At 41.2% G+C, this 20,243-nt stretch overlaps 1 protein-coding gene across 1 annotated transcript in view; it reads right to left on the bottom strand.

The window, feature by feature from the left end:
- The window catches only part of NRXN3 (neurexin 3), a 185,127-nt gene that overhangs the window by 40,701 nt on the left and 124,183 nt on the right, over positions 1-20,243 (bottom strand). The window contains exon 4 of the mRNA XM_026057197.1: positions 3,183-3,621. Coding sequence (XP_025912982.1) covers positions 3,183-3,621 — 439 coding nt within the window. The remainder of the gene's footprint in view (positions 1-3,182; positions 3,622-20,243) is intronic.

The following is a 20,243-nucleotide window of genomic DNA, read 5'->3' as shown; positions in this document are numbered from 1 at the left end:
ATAAGGTGGGGGAGTTCAGTTAATAGAGTCAGCTCTCTTTCACGACTCTGTAAGAAAGTGCAGTCATGTGCATATGCTCTTCTTTTCCTTCAGTTGTAATAGGGGTCTTTTTAGATAGAGAACAGCACATATGACACAGAGACAAGTTATTTCATGTGTGCGATGTTTGGTAATAACTTAGGAATAATGTCAGAGGCAGCAGAGTGTTGGAAGCAATAGAGGTGTTACAAATTAAAGGCTCAGAGAAAGCCAGGGTTGTTTGATGAATCATTTTGTAAAAATAAGCTCTACCACTGCAGATATTTTACCCTTTAGATGGTAAGAAAATAGAAGACATGACAATACACCTACAGTTGTAAAGGCAGAGCGTCAGAGGCACAGGATCACAGCCACTCTTCCTATGTCTGTGCCGACACTCTTCAAAAGCTGTTTCACATGTGGAGTACACATTACCCAAAAGACCAGAACGAATCAAGATGCTGGAGGGTTGAGCTCCAGAGAAGTGCTACTGTAGAGAAAACAAGCACCATCTGCAAAAACCACAAGGGTGAAGAACCTCTCCTTTCCTCTCCTCCCCTGCCCCCCCACCCCCAAAAGAGAAGAAATACTATAAAGCTAGGGCAAAGTGTAAAACCTGGAAAAAGAAAATGTGCTGGCCATCAGCCCAAACTTCCTGACAGTGTTTTGCAGCTGTTTCTGTAAAGAAATAGTACTAGTTTCAGTGCATAGGACTTATAAGACCAAGCTGTTGGGATGGGAAAATTATGAATTGACCCTAGGAAGAAGGAGATAGATGAGCTGACATCTTTTTTGAATCGTATGTTTGTGACTCTGTTGAGGCAGACCAAATCCCATCCTGAGAAATCAAAAGCACCTAAGTGTCTCCTTCCCAGTCCCTCAGGCACTTCACATAGGGCTAAAAACAAAGCAGCACAGAAAACAAGCAAAAAAAAAACCAACAAAAAAAACAGGTATCACTGAAAACAGAGCTGGTATACAAAGGAGTACAATGATGCAACTGTACAGTGAGCCTTCTAGTAAGATTTTTAGTGTCTGAGTGGGTGGGATAATGTGTGTGTTTTGTAGCTGATGACCAGCTGAAAACATTTTCTTGTGTAACAGACTCAGTGTTCCCCAGCTAGAAACAGTGACAGGTTTTGTGGACACTTTGTAGGAGCTTTCCCCAGGGACAGAAAGGTTATAGGATGCTAGGCGTCTGTGTCCCAGCTGTCAGCTCCTGTCAGAGTATGGAGAAAAAACAGCTTTTGTAGCTCTGGCAGCCAGCACAGACCAAAGCATACAAAAAGCCTAAGGGGACTAGATATGCCAGAGGTTATTTGAGCAAGACTGCCACGCTTCCCTAGCATTTGTGCTCCTGTCTTAGTACCTTGCAGTAGGGAATATTTAGATTTTCAGGCTATTTTGCTAAGCTCAGCAGAGCCTGACGCTTTGGACTGCTTCAGAAATGGGAAGAAGGAGGGGAGATGACACCTAATAAAGGACTAGATGCTTTACTAATGAGAATCAGAACCTCTAGGTCACTAGCTCATTAAACCCAAATGGCTATTTTGTGGCCTACGTGAAGCGAGTTCATTATTTCAGTTCATTTTCTAGAAGACAGGCATCCTGCGTGTAACCATCCTCTGGTCTACACCTGGGAGAAAAGCCAAGGACTAAACAAGAAGGGATGCTGAACTTCCTTTTCACACCTACCAAAAGCACCGCAGGATAAGAATGGTTGATGCTTGGTAAAGGTATGGTGTGGAGAACTCAATGCCAGTACTCTGGTTATCTGGAGAGACAGAAGACATTAGTCACTAGGACCATTAACCCAGTACTTGTCACCAGCAGAAAATTCAATAAAGAAAAGAAAGAGTGAGAGAGAACATGCAAATTTGTTCATTCTTGTTCAACAAAATGCTTTTAATTCAGAATCTGTTATCTCCAATCAGTGTTCAGGCCATTACAAACCTCCCTGCCAGGCAATGAACAAGAAAGTCTTGCGTTCTCCTGCACCAAGTAGCAATGCCGTCAGTTGCACCCTCCCCTAGCCAAAACGAATGCGCATCCCTCTTTCTTAGCCCAGTGCTTGGTGTCATTTGTTTCTCCTTCTGCTGCTGTCTCTCCAAGGACCAGGCAGTCCCCAAATAAGCAAGCAAAAACGAAGGCAGTACTGAATGCTACTAATTGAGTTTATCCTTGCAAGTTAATTAAATTTTAGTAATTCTAAAGAAATCAAAGCTCTATTTCTTTCTTTATTTATTTATGGTTTCCTTTATAAAATGTTTCTATCGATGTCTTTAGGAGATAGCAATACGTATTAAATCCCAGTAGAGCTCCATGCCAAATACAAATAAACTCCTCACATCAAAGAAACAACTAGCTTCAGGCAAAGGCCTGTTCAAACAGCTAGGCCTTGCATGATATCTAAAAGTCAGCTCTTTCAAAAACTCAAGGGAAGCAAATTCCAGCACTGCGTTCTCTCCACGGAGAACATTCTGCCACTGGAAACAAACCTAGGGACTCTGTTACCTTTTGGAGATCACAAACCAAATCCCAAACTTACTTGCAAATATAAGCAAAATTCCCTTTGAACGGGAACTATGATCTCGTTTTGAGATCCCAGCGCTCTGGAAGGAGTTCAAGTCCAACTGTTCATATATTCACAAGATCAAGTTATATTATTTCATTATTTTGTTTCCTGATATAGTTTCAGAGTACATCACAAGTATGTTAGCTTGATCTACAGCATTAGAAACAAACAAAATACCTCGTGGTAATTGCATGATAGGTACACTATGAAGAATAAAAAACACTTTTGAAAACAAGAAGCTGTGAAGAAAAAAGGAACATAACTGAATGCAAACTGAGATATTTACAAAGAAGTGACCACTATAAAAATGTATGCAATTGCTGAGGTTAAGTCCAGAATATCTGAAGATTAAGAGTAAAATGTTAATAGAGTGCTTCTGTGATGTGCTACCCAAAGTTCACACTAAACACCTAATAAAAACATATCAAACCATTCAAATCTTTGTTTTGCTGGGTAAATATCACTGAAGTAACACTAAGTTTTTGCAAGAAAGTGACTCACTTCTAGCAGGTTATGAAGTCCTCTAAGAACCAACATATGACCCTAGACATACAAGATGAACCTACTTAAGAGAGGATCATCACTCTACCTGATCTTCCATCCCGTTGAATATCCACATGATACCACTCTCCATCATTGGCCTTCTTCTGGGTGGCCTTCACTTTAATGGTCCCAGAGCCCATGTCCAGCAGCAAGTAGAGGTTCCCATCTAGAAGCTCCACTGCAAAGAAGTCTACCTTTGTATTTTTCTGGCTCCTGGCATCCTTCCTCTCCTGGGGCTTACCATGGGTGAAAAGGATCAGTCCATTGGGTTCAGTGGTTCGGAAATCAAAGGAAATGGAGCCCATCCTTTTGGTATTCCATTTAGGCAGACTGATATAGGCCTCAGGTGTCTCAAAACTGATGGGATCCAGTGTAGCCACGTTCTCGCATAGGAATTTCACTTCCCCGTAGATCTTCATCTTAGTATCACCAATCCGTGCCAAGCGAGACAGCTCCAGACGAATGTCGTTATTCTTATAAACAACCTGCCAGACACAAGGAAAAATATCATACATCAATCCTGTATACTGTACAAATACCCCAATTACTTTCAGTCATGGGAGATAAACTTCTCTCAAAAGGCAGTGGAGAGCAAAAAGGAGACCATGCAAGAGTCTGACATGATGACAGAAGGAGAAGGCTGAACCAGAAGTGTGCACAGAAATGACTGCAATGGGTACTCTGTGATGACTATAGATCAGATAAATAGGTGGAAGAGAACGTTTACTGAAGGACAGTGAGAAAAGTCTACCACAGGCCCACTATGCTATAAAAGCTTTCGTACATAAAATACATTGCGTATCTGGTATCATGTTGTTCCATTTGCATGAACCACATACAAAATACATAACAAAGCGTAACCTCCATGTTCATCTCTGCTAGCCAGAGCAGGGAACTCTTTACCATCACTGTCATTTCTCTATTATTCCTATAATCCTACTTAACTACTAGAACAGACATGCAAAACATTGTAAGCAATTGCTATGAACTGTTGGTAATTGCCCTGTGGACCATAAAAAACTACAAGAAAAAATAAACAAAGACTTAAATTTTCTCTTTCCAAGAAATCTTAAAACTCTGCAGTCACAAACCTGCTATGGGTATACATGCATGGCTTACTCTAACTTCAAAAAAACTTAAGCCATGTCAACACATAAAAGCCTCTACACATTCACACCTTCAGCCATGTCAACACATAAAAGCCTCTACACATTCACACCTTCAGTGCCTGGACTCTTACACTCTCTGGATTAAGGACCAGAACTGTGGACACCACCCACCCAGAGGCAGGGACTAGAGAAAGCACAGAGCTGAAATATTTGCAAATAGTACTTCCTTTCAGCCATCTTCCATGCTTCCTAAACCTAGCACCAGCACATAGATCAAGCAAAAGTATTTCTGCAAATAGCAGAATTTTGACTGAATTCATGTTCTGCAACACTACTCAAGACTCTGATTTCTTCTAAGGGGTTATTATTTTAAAATACTTTGTGTCTATTACATCTGGCATACACACACACACAAATTTGATTTCTTTTGCTTTCAAAACGCTAGCAGAAAGAGTTGTCAGCAATTTACTATGAAAAGAGAAGGGGAAGGATTGTTAAGAGGGATAGGGATTGTTAATTCTACAAATATCTCATCTGGTGTATGGACAGTGTTAGAGAATATCGGACTGAAGCTGTCTAGAATTAATCGCTTAGCCTAACTTGCTTAGCGTTAGTAGCTGAATTTGCTGAAGCCTTAGGCCTCAGGCTGTGAACTTTTACCTAGATAAGTAAAAGGGGGCCCCAGAGCCGGTTCAGGCTGGAGAGATAAAGAAGTTGCACGGACAGCAGGAGTAGCCAACCTTGAAGATAAGAAGCAGCCTGCCTAGAGACAACGGAGGGGCCCAAGGAAGAAGGGGAAGACCCCAGACCTAACTATTACTATTGGTCCAAACTGTCGCTTAAGGGGTGGGGAATTTGTATTGTAAGGGTATAATTGCCCAGGGATTTCTTTGTTCGGGGTCCCTCTTCGGAGGCACCCAGCTCGAGCTGTAATTACCCCACGTGTATCATTAAATTTTATTTCTCTTCAATCTGACTTCGAACTTCTGCCTCAGCAGGAACCTAGGGTCGGACCCTGTTATGGAGGCCGGCGAGCCTGATTTTCCATAACAGACAGGCTTAAAACACATGCAGATGTAATGTTTGGACACACATTTGTACTACCCAATCTGAGGGCTCCTGGGCACTGTATGAACAAATAAATAATACTTCTTCACTGGCATTCTATAGGCTGAAAACCTGCCATTGCCATCAAATTGAGCACAAGTAGATGAGAGAAGGCCCTTTCCAGAATCAGACAGACAGACATAATCCCAGTAGCAACTAGCAGAAATAAACTATGGAACACCACGTTAGCCTGCAGGACAGCAAAGTCCAAGAAATGAATCTGCAGTAAGTTTTAAAAGGCAAATGACAGAAAGGATGGGGTATAAGATTCTGAAGTAGGTGACCTATGGATGAAAAATAAATAAAATTACAGTTCAACACATTCACCATGAGTTAGGAATTCCCAGCCTTTGCTTAGCATTAAAGGAGAATTTCTCCATGGCAGCCAGCAGAGCATCAGGTCTTCCTACTCCAAAGGCAAAAGACCCTATATCCAGAGCAAAAGGAGAACCCAACTGTGAACTCCCACTTGGAGTCACAACACAAAGGAGTAATTCCTCTCAGCAAAGGACAGTATTGACCCACAATAGCTTCTTTTGCTCCAGTTCCCATTAAAACACTCTACCCTCTCACATACTTCAAAAACATCAAGGATATTAGTATCTGCAACACCAATAAAATATACTTTCAGTTTCTGGAACTGTAGTAGTTTTATTCTGTGGATTAACCACATCCAAAAGTTCTGGCTAGGCAGACTATACACCTCCTTCCAGTGACTCAGCAAGGCTGTGCATTGCAGCCTCTCTTGCCGGACAGCTAGGGGCATCTCAGCTGGTCAGCGCAGGCAAGCTGCAGCTACATCCTTACCCAAAAGAGGCACATGTAGGGAGTACCAGATGTACTCTGGGCACATATAGCAGCTATGGTGATTTGGACTGCCTAGGACCTCTGTACATACTTTGTGTGTGCAAAAAGTCTCAGCACTTTTCATAAACACTATTCAAGAGCCCTGTGTACAGTTCTAGTCTCTGCATCTCAAGGAACCACAGTAGAGTTGAAGGCACAGAGGAAAATAAATAACAACTAAGAGGATGGAACAGCTGCTTTATGAGGAAAGACCGAAAAGGTCATGGCTCTTCATGAGAGGAGAGAACTGAGAATACGAACAAAGTTTACAATATCATGAAGATGGTGGAGAAGGTGAATGTAGAACTGCTCTCTGCCAAATCCAGCAATAGTAGAGCTAGAGGCACTCATTGAAACTTGTTGCATATCATTTTAAAACAGATTTTTAAAAGTACTTATTTACAAAGAAGGTAAACAAAAAGACAAAAAACAGTCAGGACCTAACAACCTGTCCTGTCCCTTTTGCAGCGTTCTTGCAGCTCAAAGCAGATGAAACGCTAGCTTAGCCAGCTAGCAAAGACATCCACTTGCATATGGGATTCCCTGACTAGCATGAATTTGGCGCAGCTCTGTATTTTTGGTTTCACCTCAGCATTGAGTTTCTTTGGCGGGCAAGAGACTGCCAAGCCTGAAGAAATTGTGACTCTGATGATCCTAACATGGGAGAACTGTCCCTGTACAATATCACTAACAATTCATCAGACTATTCCTGACACCCCTCTAAACTATATCAGGAAAATCTTGCCCCAGCTTCCTCCATGTATGAGAGGAACAGAAACATAGCACGATAACTATGTGTGATGGTTGGTGCTTTGGTTTTATCTTAGCTATGGCTCAGTGATCTACTTTTGGTAAACTCTGCAGGTTGCTGGTAGAAAGAATACACTCCCACATATATAAGCAGCTTCCAGCTCTCAGTTGAGCCATATACAAGTTGCACCTCCTCATTTCACATGCTTGATACTGGGCTAACTCCTTGTCTCTTCTGGGGAAAGGCACAGTGTCTGTCTTTGGGTTTGTCTGGGGTTTGTTGCAGACTACCTTGTATTTCATTAGTGGTACATGTACCACAGCTGGAGAATCCCTGAGACAGGAAATTCTCAAAGAATCTAGAAAAAATTACGTAGAGTTAGTTGCAACCCAGAAAGTCACTGAAAATTGGAGATCTGAGAGCAAGCTTGGAAGAAAAGACAAACAAACCAAGGACAAAGGAAAGCTTGGGGGTGAGAGGAAAAGGGATATTGAATAGATACAAGAGTTCGAAATCCAATCTTTACAAAGAAACAGATCACCCAAACGTGAAAACTCTATTATTGAAGTGTTTGTTGTTCTAGATTATATTCTTAAAAAACAAACAAACAACAACAAAACCCACATCCATAGCCCGAGAAATTGAAAATACAATTGTGTTTAAGGAATAAGTGCAAACAGGTTCACATGGCTGATCTGAGGTCTCATTAATGGCCGTATTTGGAGAACTGAGGCTGTGTCTCAAAAGATGCAATGCAGAGCACCACGTAAGTGGTGGTGGTCTCAGTGCAGAACGCCAAGATCTTGATGGATCAGATAGAACAGACCTCTCACCACTGTAACCAAAATGATAAAAATAATCCTTGGATATATAACCAGGTGAATCCTGAACAGGAAAAGACAGACCTCAGTATTTCTAGCTTAGGCAATGCTGTAACTGTCACTGAAATACTAAGGCAGCTTCTAACATCCACAGTTCAAGACATTGTTAAACCAAGGTTCAGGAATTAGAAAAGGGAATGTAATTAAAGGACTGGAATGCATGTCCCATAGTGAAGAACATTCAAAAGTTCATTCTGTTTAATATGCAGAGGTTAAAGGGTGATCTGATCACAATCTACAAGCACCTATGCAGAAAATGGAATTTGGCAGTAGAGGACTCTTCAGTCTGTGTGACAAAGGAATAATAGATGCAGGGACTGGAAACTGAAGTTAGAGAAATCCACATTTTAAAATATGACTTATTTTTACCAGGAAGATAATTTGCCATTGAAATAATTTGCTACAGGTTATAGTGTGTTATCTGCTACTGGCAAACTTTAAATTAAAACAGGATCTTCTTTTTTGTAACAGACATAGACAGGAATTAATTATATAGCAAATCAGTCTAGATTATCATAATCATTATCACATGGCTCTTTCTGGCCTCATAACCCATGAATCTTTGTGTTTCATTGAAATCAACAGATTCCTCAGTGCAGTTTTCCAGGACAGATAAAACACATGCTTGCAAAATGTTAAAACTGCCTGGTAAAGGAGAAGATGCCTGTGTCAGTTCTGGTCTGACTTGACAGCAGTACTTTCACTGAGGCTTTTCTGTATGTGTGTGATATCAGCTTGCAGCCTGTCATTAACCCAAGAGACAAATAAAAAGCCTACAGCATAAAAGTTAACTCTATAGTTTCAAATACAGGAATTTCAAGAACCAGTTTCTAAAACAGTTACCAGCTGTAGCCAAAGGTATAAAAACTTTGGCTCAGGAAGCTGTCTGCCAGCAGTATAACAGATGATCCCCATAACATTTCCTACCTTGTAGTTTCATTTTAACAGCAATCTCTGAACTAACTTGGGGCTCTCCAGAATTCATTCACCAAAATATTGGCTGAATGCACACACCTCTAACTCTGTATCAGACCTTGACTGACTCAGAGGGCTATCCTGGCTAAGGCATACTCTTTTAGTACCATTCTGGGACATGGCTCCCAGAAAGCCTTATGAGAAAGCACAGCAAGGAAAGCAGTGCTCATGAACTTGCCCATTTTTTTTATCAGAGCTTTCTGAACAAAGCTGATCTTGCCCACTTAAACACAGACCAGCTTGATTTTGCCCCATGTCTGATATCTGTATCAGAGTGTGTCAGGATGCCTAAGGGAGTCAGAAAGATGGTTCCTGGTGTGGACACACAAATCCACTTTACAGTTTTCCCTGGAAAGAAGGCAGAAAAAAAGGGGGAGAAAAATGACTGGCAAAAGCTATATACAGAGAGTTTGAGAAGTAAACTTTACACTTTCAATTTTAATAATCATTCTATATTCCCAAAATGAAACTAGCACAATGACAAGAGGCTATCCATCAGTACAAACTAGGTAACACAAACTGATGTACTATGAATAAAATCAGAATCAGAAATACAACAGAAATAATGATCACCGGATAGAAAGAGAACAGAGGCTCAGGAAACCATTATGGAACAGCAGTATCAGAATACTGAAATCCTCACAGAAAAATATTATCTGTAATTGCTGCAAGTTCATATTCTACATTCCTTTTTTACAAAGACTGATTCTGAATATGGTTTAACAGAGGCACTACTTTTGACAGTTCAGTTTGTCCTTTGTTTAATGAATTGGACCAGTCTAAATGGATGGTCAGGGATAGGGTAGTAAAGAAACACACAGTCTGTGGTAATCAGCAGTAAAAGAACCCTATGACAGCCCCGACACTCTGGGGGAATAAAGAGGGGAAAAAAAAAAAATACAGTAAATTAGGTTTCCTTTAAATCTGCTGAGAAAGAAGAGTTTGTTTTAAGCTGAGCTAAAGACAAAATAGCAATCTAGTTTTGAGTTTTCTTAAAAATGGCAACTTTGCAATTCTGAAGCATTCAAGGAATTTCTCTGGCTAAACCTGTGATAAGAAGCTTCACTCATGGGTTAATGAAAGCCCTAATCAGATGGCTTTTCACAATGATGAAAAGTGCGTCTCTGCAATCAAGTGAAAATGCAGATAGAGAGGGAGCAACAAAAGTGAGAAAAAAATTATGTGCTAGACTTGGCAAGTGGCCAATATTCAATTCCTCTCCAACTTGGTGCTGTTAAGCAGGAAACAGCTTTGGGTGCAGGCCGGACACAGGCATGCACCAAAGGGGAATGGCCGCTGATAGCCTGGCAAATTAGTAGATGACGCCAGCATCACGAAAAGAGGCACTAACCTGGAGGCTGCTTAAGTTTAGCTAGCTAGGAAGAATACCTCTTAAGTTTAGCCCAGTTGTTCACAGGCTGCATCCTGTGTCTCGCTGATTCCTTATTTCTGTCACAGGCTGCCCTTTCACCAGCTGCCCATATCACTTCTCAGAACAGCTAACTGTGAAGACAGACTGCTCAGAGCCTTTCTAAGACTTCCTTAAAGTCATCTGCACCAAACAAAACAAGCTCCTGCAACTTAATAAATTACGACCTATCAACTGACCCACCAAAACTGCGTGTTTCAAGCCTGTCCCAACCAGCAAGTAGAAATGAACACTTACACCTGCTAACAAGAGTTTACTTTGTAATTGGGACAGGCTATGTGTGCAGTGATCCAAAACTTCAGTGATAGGTAGCTAAAGCTGCTATACTTCTTTTAAGAACCTTAAGTGGACTGCGTATACCTGATATGAACATATTTGACAGTTCCCTGGGGATAACAACTGTATTCAGGTATTTGTATGTACATAATCATCATTCAGTACAGTGATGGAGTCTATTTGCCCATCATGACAAACAATACATTGAACATTGATGATAAATAACTGAAACCAGACAAATAAGATTCAAATGTGATTTGTGCTATGTTGCTAAAGTAATGTGATTTTGCATTTAATCTGAATTATGTTTAAGAAAGAATGTGCGTTTATCTAGTTAAAAAAAAGGAATACAGTGACTAGAATGCTTAAACAATAAAACAGGACTATTTCAAACTTCCCTAATGAAAATTTTTCACCTTATAAATCCATTATAGGTTCTGAATAACTTTAACTTTGTGGAAAGCTCTAAAAGAGAAAAGGGACTGTTTTGAGTTCAGAAGAATTCTAGGAAGATACAGAGAAACACTCCCTGAAGTAGAATATAAAGAAAGAAACAAAAGGGATTCAAGATGTGAGCAAGAAAGAAGGGCTGAAAATGAAAAGGGGAATGCCTTCAATTGCTCTATTGAGGACACAGTAAAAATAGTTATTAAGAAAGAGGCTTATGCTGAAAAATAAATTTTCCTTAACAGGTACTGAAGACAGAAGACTCAGTACTTTGGTGTGGTCACAATTACCTTTTAAGTCAAAGAATACACCTCCACACCTCATGAGAATTCAGGATGTCTGAGTGTGTTCACAGTCACTGCAGAGATAAAACCAACCCAAACCACGCACGTAGTATCCCAGAACAGGACTAAGCCAGACCAAGGTCCATCTTGCTGCTTTATCTTTTACCACGGAATACACAAGGATAAAGAACAAATATCACTAGAAATGCCTTTCTGAAAAAACATTAAGATTTTTTGCCATAAGATCAACCAAATATCATATGAGAGAGAAAGAGATTCCAAACCTGCAATTAAAAAAAGATGAGGGAAAAAAAAGAAACTTTTTAAAATACTTTAAAGCTATTTCTTAAGTTTTCGTATCTAGCTAGAGCTGCTGGATACACTTTTGCATACACTGAGCCTGCTGTTTCTGGAATTAGCAGTGAATATCACTAACTGAATAAAATGTGAAATGTTCCACAGCCTTACATATTCTTGGTGTTACATTGCAGCATCTAAATTACAGAAGTGCATTGTGTTGTGAAATGACCTACTTCTTGGACTTTTTCCTTTTAATAGGTAGCAATAAGGGTAGAATTTATCTTATCACATGGGTGGATTTCTGCATCCTCCATTCTGGGCTACACTGACTGCTAATTCATCTGGTCTGTCACTGAAGCAAATCTTGATTTCTAAGGGAATAACAGCCCCCCACCATTGCATCTTGAGACTAAGGTGATGGACACCGTAGATGGACACCTTAGATGGACACCTAGAAATCATATTATATTAGAAATATATCATTTATAAAAAAGGCATGACATCATATAGAGGGGGAAGAAGCCTTCCTAGAGAAGGCTGCCAAGAGAACAGCTGCTGGAAGGTTCTGTATTAGCCTCAAACAAAGTTCTTTTCTCAGCCACTGAAAAGGCACCGCGTAGGCAGCAGTAAGATTAAGTTTCATATCAGTGCTGCATCCTTGATCTAAAAAGAAACTCTTCACGCCCTTTTCCTTCTTTGACTCTCACCACAGGTGTGAAGATTTGAGTTACCATGACTTCATTAGAAAACATTAGTAAAGGTAGCACAGAGACTAAGGCCAAAAATTAAAGAAGGTTACTTAGACTTTCTATTATTATTTTTTCTGCCATGTTTTCAGATGCCTGGAACTAAAGAACTGGGTTTCGATTTTCCCTAGTAGGACTGTTTAGGCTCAAATGTGTCAGTCAAGAGGCACGAACCAAGCAACTGGTCAAGGGTCTGTGTTTAGCTAACAGTAAACAAGAGAAGAATACCAATGAATTTCCCTGGATGTGCCTCCGTTCTTTAGGAACGGCAAACTAAACAACATGTTCTACCTATTAAGATACCAATTATTACCTCAAAAGGTAAAAAGATGAGGCCCCATGCCACAGATCATTCTAGTTAAGGCAGCTGTGGCCTCTGAGTTGTCCTGGGACCTGGCTCCTTGTGCTGCCTTTTTAGGCAACCTGAACCGAAGCCATCTTAAAATCCCACCTATCTTTGCAGCAGTCAATATTAGAGACCCTTCACTCATACAATGCAGCTACCAGGAATGCAGATGGGATTGGTCAAGAAAAGGAGCTGTGGCTTATCACGCTGCAGGAAAGACTGCTCCCAATGACACTTTGAAGAGATTAGGCACGCTTCAGGTTCTCTCAGCTGCATTCTCCCATTCACTCAAAATCCCATCCTGAATGCACTTCTCGAGGCTATAGTCTAGACGGTCAACAAAATTGGCCAATCTTTCAATCTTATGCTTGAAACCCAGTGTAGACTCCTCTGTAATTTTCAGTCAAACTTAAGACTATTAGTTTTCTTTTTAAAGCACAGAAAAAGAATATTAGTGAAGCAAAATCTACTTTGAAAATGAGGGAATGCAAGTAAAGTCATCTGTGTAGACCCAAATTCAGTCCTCTTATGCATACGCACTACGAATTCATTAATTCCATGATTTCAGTATTTTCCATGCTTGTAGAATTAGTTGTAGGATGGACTATGAATTGATGAAGAACACTGTTTTGTGGTGGAAGTAGCAATCTTGTTCTTTCCTTGTTACAGAGACTTCAAGATGTGAAGAAAGGGATTACAAAAGATAAGGTATAGTTTCTGGATTTCTTAAAATATCACCCTTTCACAGACTTTCTATACAATGGTAAGAAAGTTGCCTGAACCTAAACACTTTGCAAGAGTATATTCCTCATTCTGCTGGCCAACCTGAGGTCAGAATTAGTTTTGCAGAAGTACTCATTAGGCAAAAGTTGTAGTGAAGACAAAGAGAGATTTGTTCTTTACTGCTACGTGCTAATGGAAATACTCTACTCTGAAAAATTAGACTTAGTTTTCTCAGTCTGGTCCTAAAACTAGCTGATGCTGGACTATATTCAGGTATTAAAAAAAAAAAAAGTTTGATATTTGACTGTAGTAGAGTTCACCCTCTGTGTAGTAGCAAAGTTTTTAAGGCATTTCACTGTGGATTCCAGGGCATAAATTTGAACTTGCCTCCTGCTTCATGTTCTATTCAACCTCCATTTGGCCTAGTAACAGAGGAAAATAAAAGCATCAGGATAGGGAAGCCAAGACAGTCAGAAATGATGTTCTTCCCCTGTGCCACAGGCCATAGACACAGGTATACCTCATGCTAGCTCTCAAAAACAGCTTGTACCTTAGACATGTTATGGATGGGCATTGAGGAGTTATGTTAGTATTTTATAGATATCCATGAATATACAGTAATGAGGAGGTTCTATGCTCTACACAGAGCCTGGATGGTGCACAGAAAACAGTGACAGCAGAAAGAAGCACTTAAGAGCTACACACACAGAAAATCATTAATTGGTGGATTGAATGAGACAAGCATCCTGGAATGTATGAAGAGGAGTACAGGCTGAGATATGGAAGGAAACACTACTGTACTCAGCTGGAGACCACGTCCAGTTTGGAGAACTACACTTCAAGAAAGGAGTGGGCCAATTAGAAAGAGTCCAGAGGAGACCAATGAGAATAACTAGAGGTCTAGAAAATCAAAGAAAAGATTGAAAACATTGCTTCTTTTTAACATAAGAGAAAACTGAAAGGAGACACATAACTGTTCAAATATATAAAGGCTGCTACAAAGAGAAAAGGAACAATCTGTTCTTTGCGTCCGTGTTGAAAAGGACAAGAAATAATGAGCTAAAATTGCAGCAAGGAAGTGTTAGAATTGATGTTAGGAAAAGTTTTTAACTTAAGAACCATGAAGCACTGGAACAGCTTGCCTGATGAGCAAGCATCACTGGAGACCTTTAACAACAGGTTAAACAAATGTCTGTCAAGGCTCACATATTTAGCTTACAGTGACATTCACCAGTTACAGGGTGCCCTGCTCATCGCAAACTCATGCTGAAAACTGAAATTTGTCTAGCTAGCACAAGCTAAATCTGTCTAGCTTGGTTCAGTGATAAGTATGCAAGGAAATGATTACTGTCAAGTGTCTTAAGGATTTCATCTGAAAGGCAGAAAGGAATTATTTTAGGATGGCCGCATTGATTAAGGCTTGGACCTTATTACACAGGACACTGAAAACTGTATCAGACAGTGACTTAGCAAATAAACACTGTACATCACAGAATGGTTAAGGTTGGAAGGGACCTCTGCAGATCATCTAGTCCAACCCCCCTGCCCAAACAGGGTCACCTAGAGCACGTTGCACAGGATCGCGTCCAGGCGTGTTTTGAATATCTCCAGAGAAGGAGACTCCACAACCTCTCTGGGCAACCTGTTCCAGTGCTCTGTCACCCTCACAGTGAAAAAGTTTTTCCTCATGTTCAGATGGAACTGTCTGTGTTTCAGTTTGTGCCCGTTGCCTCGTGTCCTGTCGCTGGGCACTACTGAAAAGAGTCTGGTCCCATCCTCTTGACACCCTCCCTTCAGATACTTGTACACATTAATAAGATCCCCCCTCAGCCTTCTCCTCTCCAGGCTAAACAGGCCCAGCTCTCTCAGCCTTAGAGATACTTGCTGATTATATTGTATTTCAAATCCACCTAAGGTTGTGCAAATACAAAAGATCTGTCTCAGGAAATAGATCTTTCTGTTTTGTATAGCTCAATGAATGTTTCCTTTGGGATGGCTTTCTAAAAGAGAATTCCATTTTCCAAATGGATAATTAGCAATGAAATGCTTCAATTCACTGCAACCCAAAATGGGGTGTTTAGTTTTGTCAAACTTATCAGAAAAGGATTTATATAAACTTGCCATAACATAAAACTGTATTTTCCAGGCAGTGCATTTACTTTCAGTAGTGGTCCCCATTTTTACCTCTGGTCTGCACTCTAGAGAAAGACTTTCATGTGATGCAATGTCAATGTTCCACTTTACACCATAGGAGATGCATGCCTTTTTGCCATGCAGTAGCTTGGCCAAAGACTCTGGTCCCTATGGGAGAATGGGACATAAAGACCCTACAGTACAGCTACCATTGTACGGTAACTGCACTGCATAGAATACAATGGAACTGCACTGCACACGAAAATATAGTTCATGTTGCACTGACCCTAAAGTATTTGGCATCAGCCCAATAACTAATACAAAATAATTGGATTCTGGGCGTATTAAAATGTTACATCTGAATCCAGTTCTGAAGTTTGAGGATTTTCTACTCAAAAAAAACCCAAAAACACACCTTTATCATCAATAACAATGAAAACAAGTGTGGGCTATAGGAACTTCCTCTGGGACAATAACTCTGCATTTCACTGAGCTTTTCATTTCAGTGATAACAAAATGTGCTGAACTGAGAACATTAAAGTCTTCTGTGAAAATACTGAACAGATATTGCTTACTCATAGGTATGCAGTTTTTCCCGCATTGCCTATTTTCCTTACCCAACATGCCTTGAGCCCAATAGAGAAGAATACACCTGGCAAGTATAAGAAGGCAGTTCATTCTCCATATGCCAGTCAAGCATTAGTCTCACTGCCTAGGCTTTCAATGTGCAAGGCAAATAGTGCCAACTGCAGTGGTGTTCTCTACGTTTTTGACACTTGTGCAGCAATAAACAAATTGAAAACATTTGCCTTTACGTATGGGAAAGCATGTGCTTAAAAATGAGCACTGCTTAAATAATGATGCAATTAGGACCACAGATGAAGTAATTTAGAGGACTTAGTCCACACACTTACAGTGATGTTACTGTTTGTAGCAGGATGATAATGGGGGGGTGGGGGTGAGGTGTCCTAGCATGCATCTCCCTCCCTCAGCCTCATCACAGGGCTCATGGGAGCACTGGCATCTCCTCCTATCCATGATGGCAGCAAAAGAAAGAGGCTTGCCTTCAGCCAGACTCTCCTCCAAGGAGGGATCAAAGACACTCTGGGTCTGCTGAAGAAGAGGCAGCAGGCTGGATGAAGCTATTCCATGGCTGGCACCATCTGTCACATTACCAGTATAGCGTACTACACAGATCTAGAAGGACTGGGAAAGAGGCGGCCCTGTTTGCATTCATCTAGATTGAAATCATATGTTTTTTTACTTTTTTCCCTCTTCTCTTTTTGCCCTGTACAAAAACCTGAAAGCACTTGCATCTCTCTAGGCCCTCTCTTCAGATTCCAAGGCATGGAAAAAGTTAAAACCCACAGTTGTTAGGGTTCCCCAAACATTAACCTACACTGGGCCGTTTGTTGTGTGAAAATGGGGAGGTGATAAGCTAAATATTTGCCTGAATACTGCTAGGGTAGAGGGGAAGGGCACTGTGCCATCAAGACAAAAGAACCTGTCATCTTATAACCCCATTTTGATGCAGAAAGAGAAGCAGGTGCTCTTTTACATCTCTCTCTCTTCCTCCTACATGTACCAAAAAACTGACCCAGCTGTGACCTACAAGCTCTACAGATTCCAGCACTAACAAAAGAAGAGGGAAAAAAATTTATTCAGAAGCCATCCAGCTGCACCGGCCACAGCTTTGGTCCATGGTGCAGAGGAAGAGTCCAGTGCAGCACCATCCGAGATCGATAACATGTGGCTGCAATGTGACAGCTTCCCCCAACCTGCTAATACGGCCTCCGGAGCAACCCTTACTGACAAAGATGTTTTCTCAGCCCCACTTTACAGGCCTATTGCAGCACAGTACCAAAACAGCGCAAGCAAAGAGTGCCACAGCCCTGCCAGAGCACATCTGGGCTGTTAGTGACACATCACATTAATCACTTGCTTTGCTCTGGAAATTGTGTGTATGGAGCATAAGTCCAGCTTACTGCTGGGCAATAATACAGGAGGGAAAGGAATCAGTTCAGCCAGAACACTGCTGCCACAGTGTGAGAACATTAAGGAAGACACAGAAAAACAAAAGCAAAAAAAAAAAAAAAAAAAAGAACAAAAGCAAAAAGGGCAACATTTTCCAGTGGAAGCAATGGGATGAGTGAGAAATGGGAGACAGAAATTAGGGCCTGAGCACCTCATTCAGCAACAGATTACACTTCCTTTTCAGAGCAGGGGAGGTACTCTAATCAGGCACAGAGAGAGCTCCTCGATAATGAGGTCACAGATCAGAGTCAGCACCGAGCACCAGGCAAAACAGGCAGCTGATTAGCTGGTTCTAGACACACAGCATGTTGGGCCTGATTCTGCAAAGTGTGGAGAGGATCTCAACACCTTTTGCCTCTGAAGTGGGGTATCACTATGTATTTTTTCCTTTTTTTAAAGGAAAAGAAAGGAAAAACATAGAAAGGAGAGAAAACAACTTTAAAAAGTCCTCCAGCTTTTCCCCAAAAGAAGCTGGGAAGGACAGATCTCTCTATTGTAGAAACACTTTACATAAGAAATTCCTACAGAGGATTTCACAGACTGGCAGAATAGTTGGGGTTGGAAAGGACCTCTGGAGATCATCTGGTCCAACCCCCCCCTGCTTAAGTAGGGTCAGGGTCAGCTAAAGTAGGCTGCCCAAGGCCAGGTCCAGTTGGGTTTTGAATATCTGCAAGGATGGAGACTCCGCAACCTTTCTTGTCAACCTGTTGTGTTCAACCACCTTCACAGTAAAGAAGTGTTTTCTTATGTTCTGATGGAATTTCCTGTGTTTCAATTTGTGCCCATTGCCTCTCATCCTGTCACTGGGCACCACTGAGAAAAGTCTGGCTCCATCTTCTCTACATTTTCCCATCAGATACTTATAAACATTGATAAGATCCCCTCTGAGCCTTCTCTCCTCCAGGCTAAACTGTCCCAGCAGTCTCAGGTTCTCCTCACATGACAGATGCTCCAGTCTCTTCATCATCTCTGCGGCCCTTCGCTGGACTTACTCCAGTAAACCCATGTCTGTCTTATACTGAGCAGCAGCCTTACTAAAGTCAAGGTAAACAATATTCACTGCTTTCCCCTCATCCGCCAAGTTAATCACCTCATCACAGTAGGCTCTCAGTTGGGTTAAGCAAGATTACCGCTTTATAAATCCATGCTGACTACTCCCAGTCACGTTCCTGTCCTTCACGTGTCTGGAAACAGTATCCAGGATCAGTTACTCTATCACCTTTCCAAGCATCGGCTTTTAGTTCCCTGGATCCTCCTTCTTGCCCTTCTTAAAGATAGGGGCGACATTTGTTCTCTTCCAGTCCTCTGCAACCTCTCCCGATCACCATGACATTTCAAAGATAATTGAGAGTGGCTTTGCAACGACATTGGCTAGCTCCCTCAGCACTCCTAGGTGCATCCTGCCAGGGCCTATGGACTTATGTCTATCCAGTTTGCCTAACCTGATCCTTCTCCATCAAGGGAAAGTCTTCATCACTCCAGACTTTGTCTCTGGTCTCAGGGGCATGGGATACCTGAGGGCCGGTCTTACCAGTAAAGACTGAGGCAAGGCAGTCAGTACCTCTGCCTTTTCTGTGTCCTCTGCCAGCGTCGGACCCCTGCACCACTTAGCAGCGGGCCCACATTTGCCCTAGCCCTTTTTTTGCTGCTTATGTACTGTAGAAACATTTGCTGCTGCTCTTTATGTCCCTTGTCAGACAGTGCCGCTAGTTACTCTGTGAATACTAATTTCTAAATTTTAACTCATTGTATTATCCATGACCATCTCCCACTCTCCCAAGAAAGGTCACTATCTCTTTTCTAGATATTGAGAAAGTTAAGCAGAGGGAACTGAACTTTCTTAGCCAATTCATACAGCAAGTGAAGGTTTGGGACAGAAAGAATGCCTCTTCTTCCTAATTAGTAATCCTGTGCCTAAGGAGTAACTGGAGGAATGTTTTCATGACACAGATCAGTGTAAATCATCTGATCTTTCAGCTTTAAAATTCAATAATATAAATACGAAATGACAGTAAACTTTTCCCTCAGTTTGCTTACATTTTCCTCCAATGCCTTTTTAAATGCTTCCAGGCACAGGGCTGCCATCTCCTCTGTATGGATCTTGGTTTTACATCTAAGGGAGATTGGTCTCACATCTAAGGTAGTACATTTGATACAAGTATGATTTACGACATTATCTTACATTTTCGATTTTGCTCAGTACTATCCTGGTTCAGAATTTCTTAAGCAGATTCATAGAGCTCACATATGGGGCATATGAGGACATGCAGGGGTTTATACACATCTGTATACAGTAACTCTACACATGCTATATGTACATATGTATGTATATCTGTACTCATCTCTCCATGTGTGATTCATATGCAGTGCACATATTTTTCTACAACAGTAAATGGAAGTGTGCTTAGATTAGCATTAGAAGAATGTGCACTGTCTGCATGTGGATTCCCACATGCATACATTCATATGTAGCTGTGCTGCCAACAAACTGCTTATCAGCTCTGGTAACCACTACTCTTCTCTTATCCTGGAAGTCTCTCAGAAAGCAAGAACATCATTTCTATGAATCACACAAGGATGGAGTTACTACTTCCTAGAGAAAGGAAGTAGTGGCTGAGGGCAAGATTGGGAGCAGATTAGAAGGATTAGAACAGAAGCCTTGTGACTACAAATTCAGTCTTCTCAAAGCAACCCCCCTTGCACACACACCCCCCCAAGCA

This window comes from Apteryx rowi, unplaced genomic scaffold (genome assembly GCF_003343035.1).
Source record: "Apteryx rowi isolate R43461 unplaced genomic scaffold, aptRow1 scaffold_137, whole genome shotgun sequence".
In the NCBI taxonomy this organism is placed as follows: domain Eukaryota; kingdom Metazoa; phylum Chordata; class Aves; order Apterygiformes; family Apterygidae; genus Apteryx; species Apteryx rowi.
Note: the sequence above shows the minus strand (reverse complement) of the source record. Positions and strands in the feature narration are given on the sequence as shown.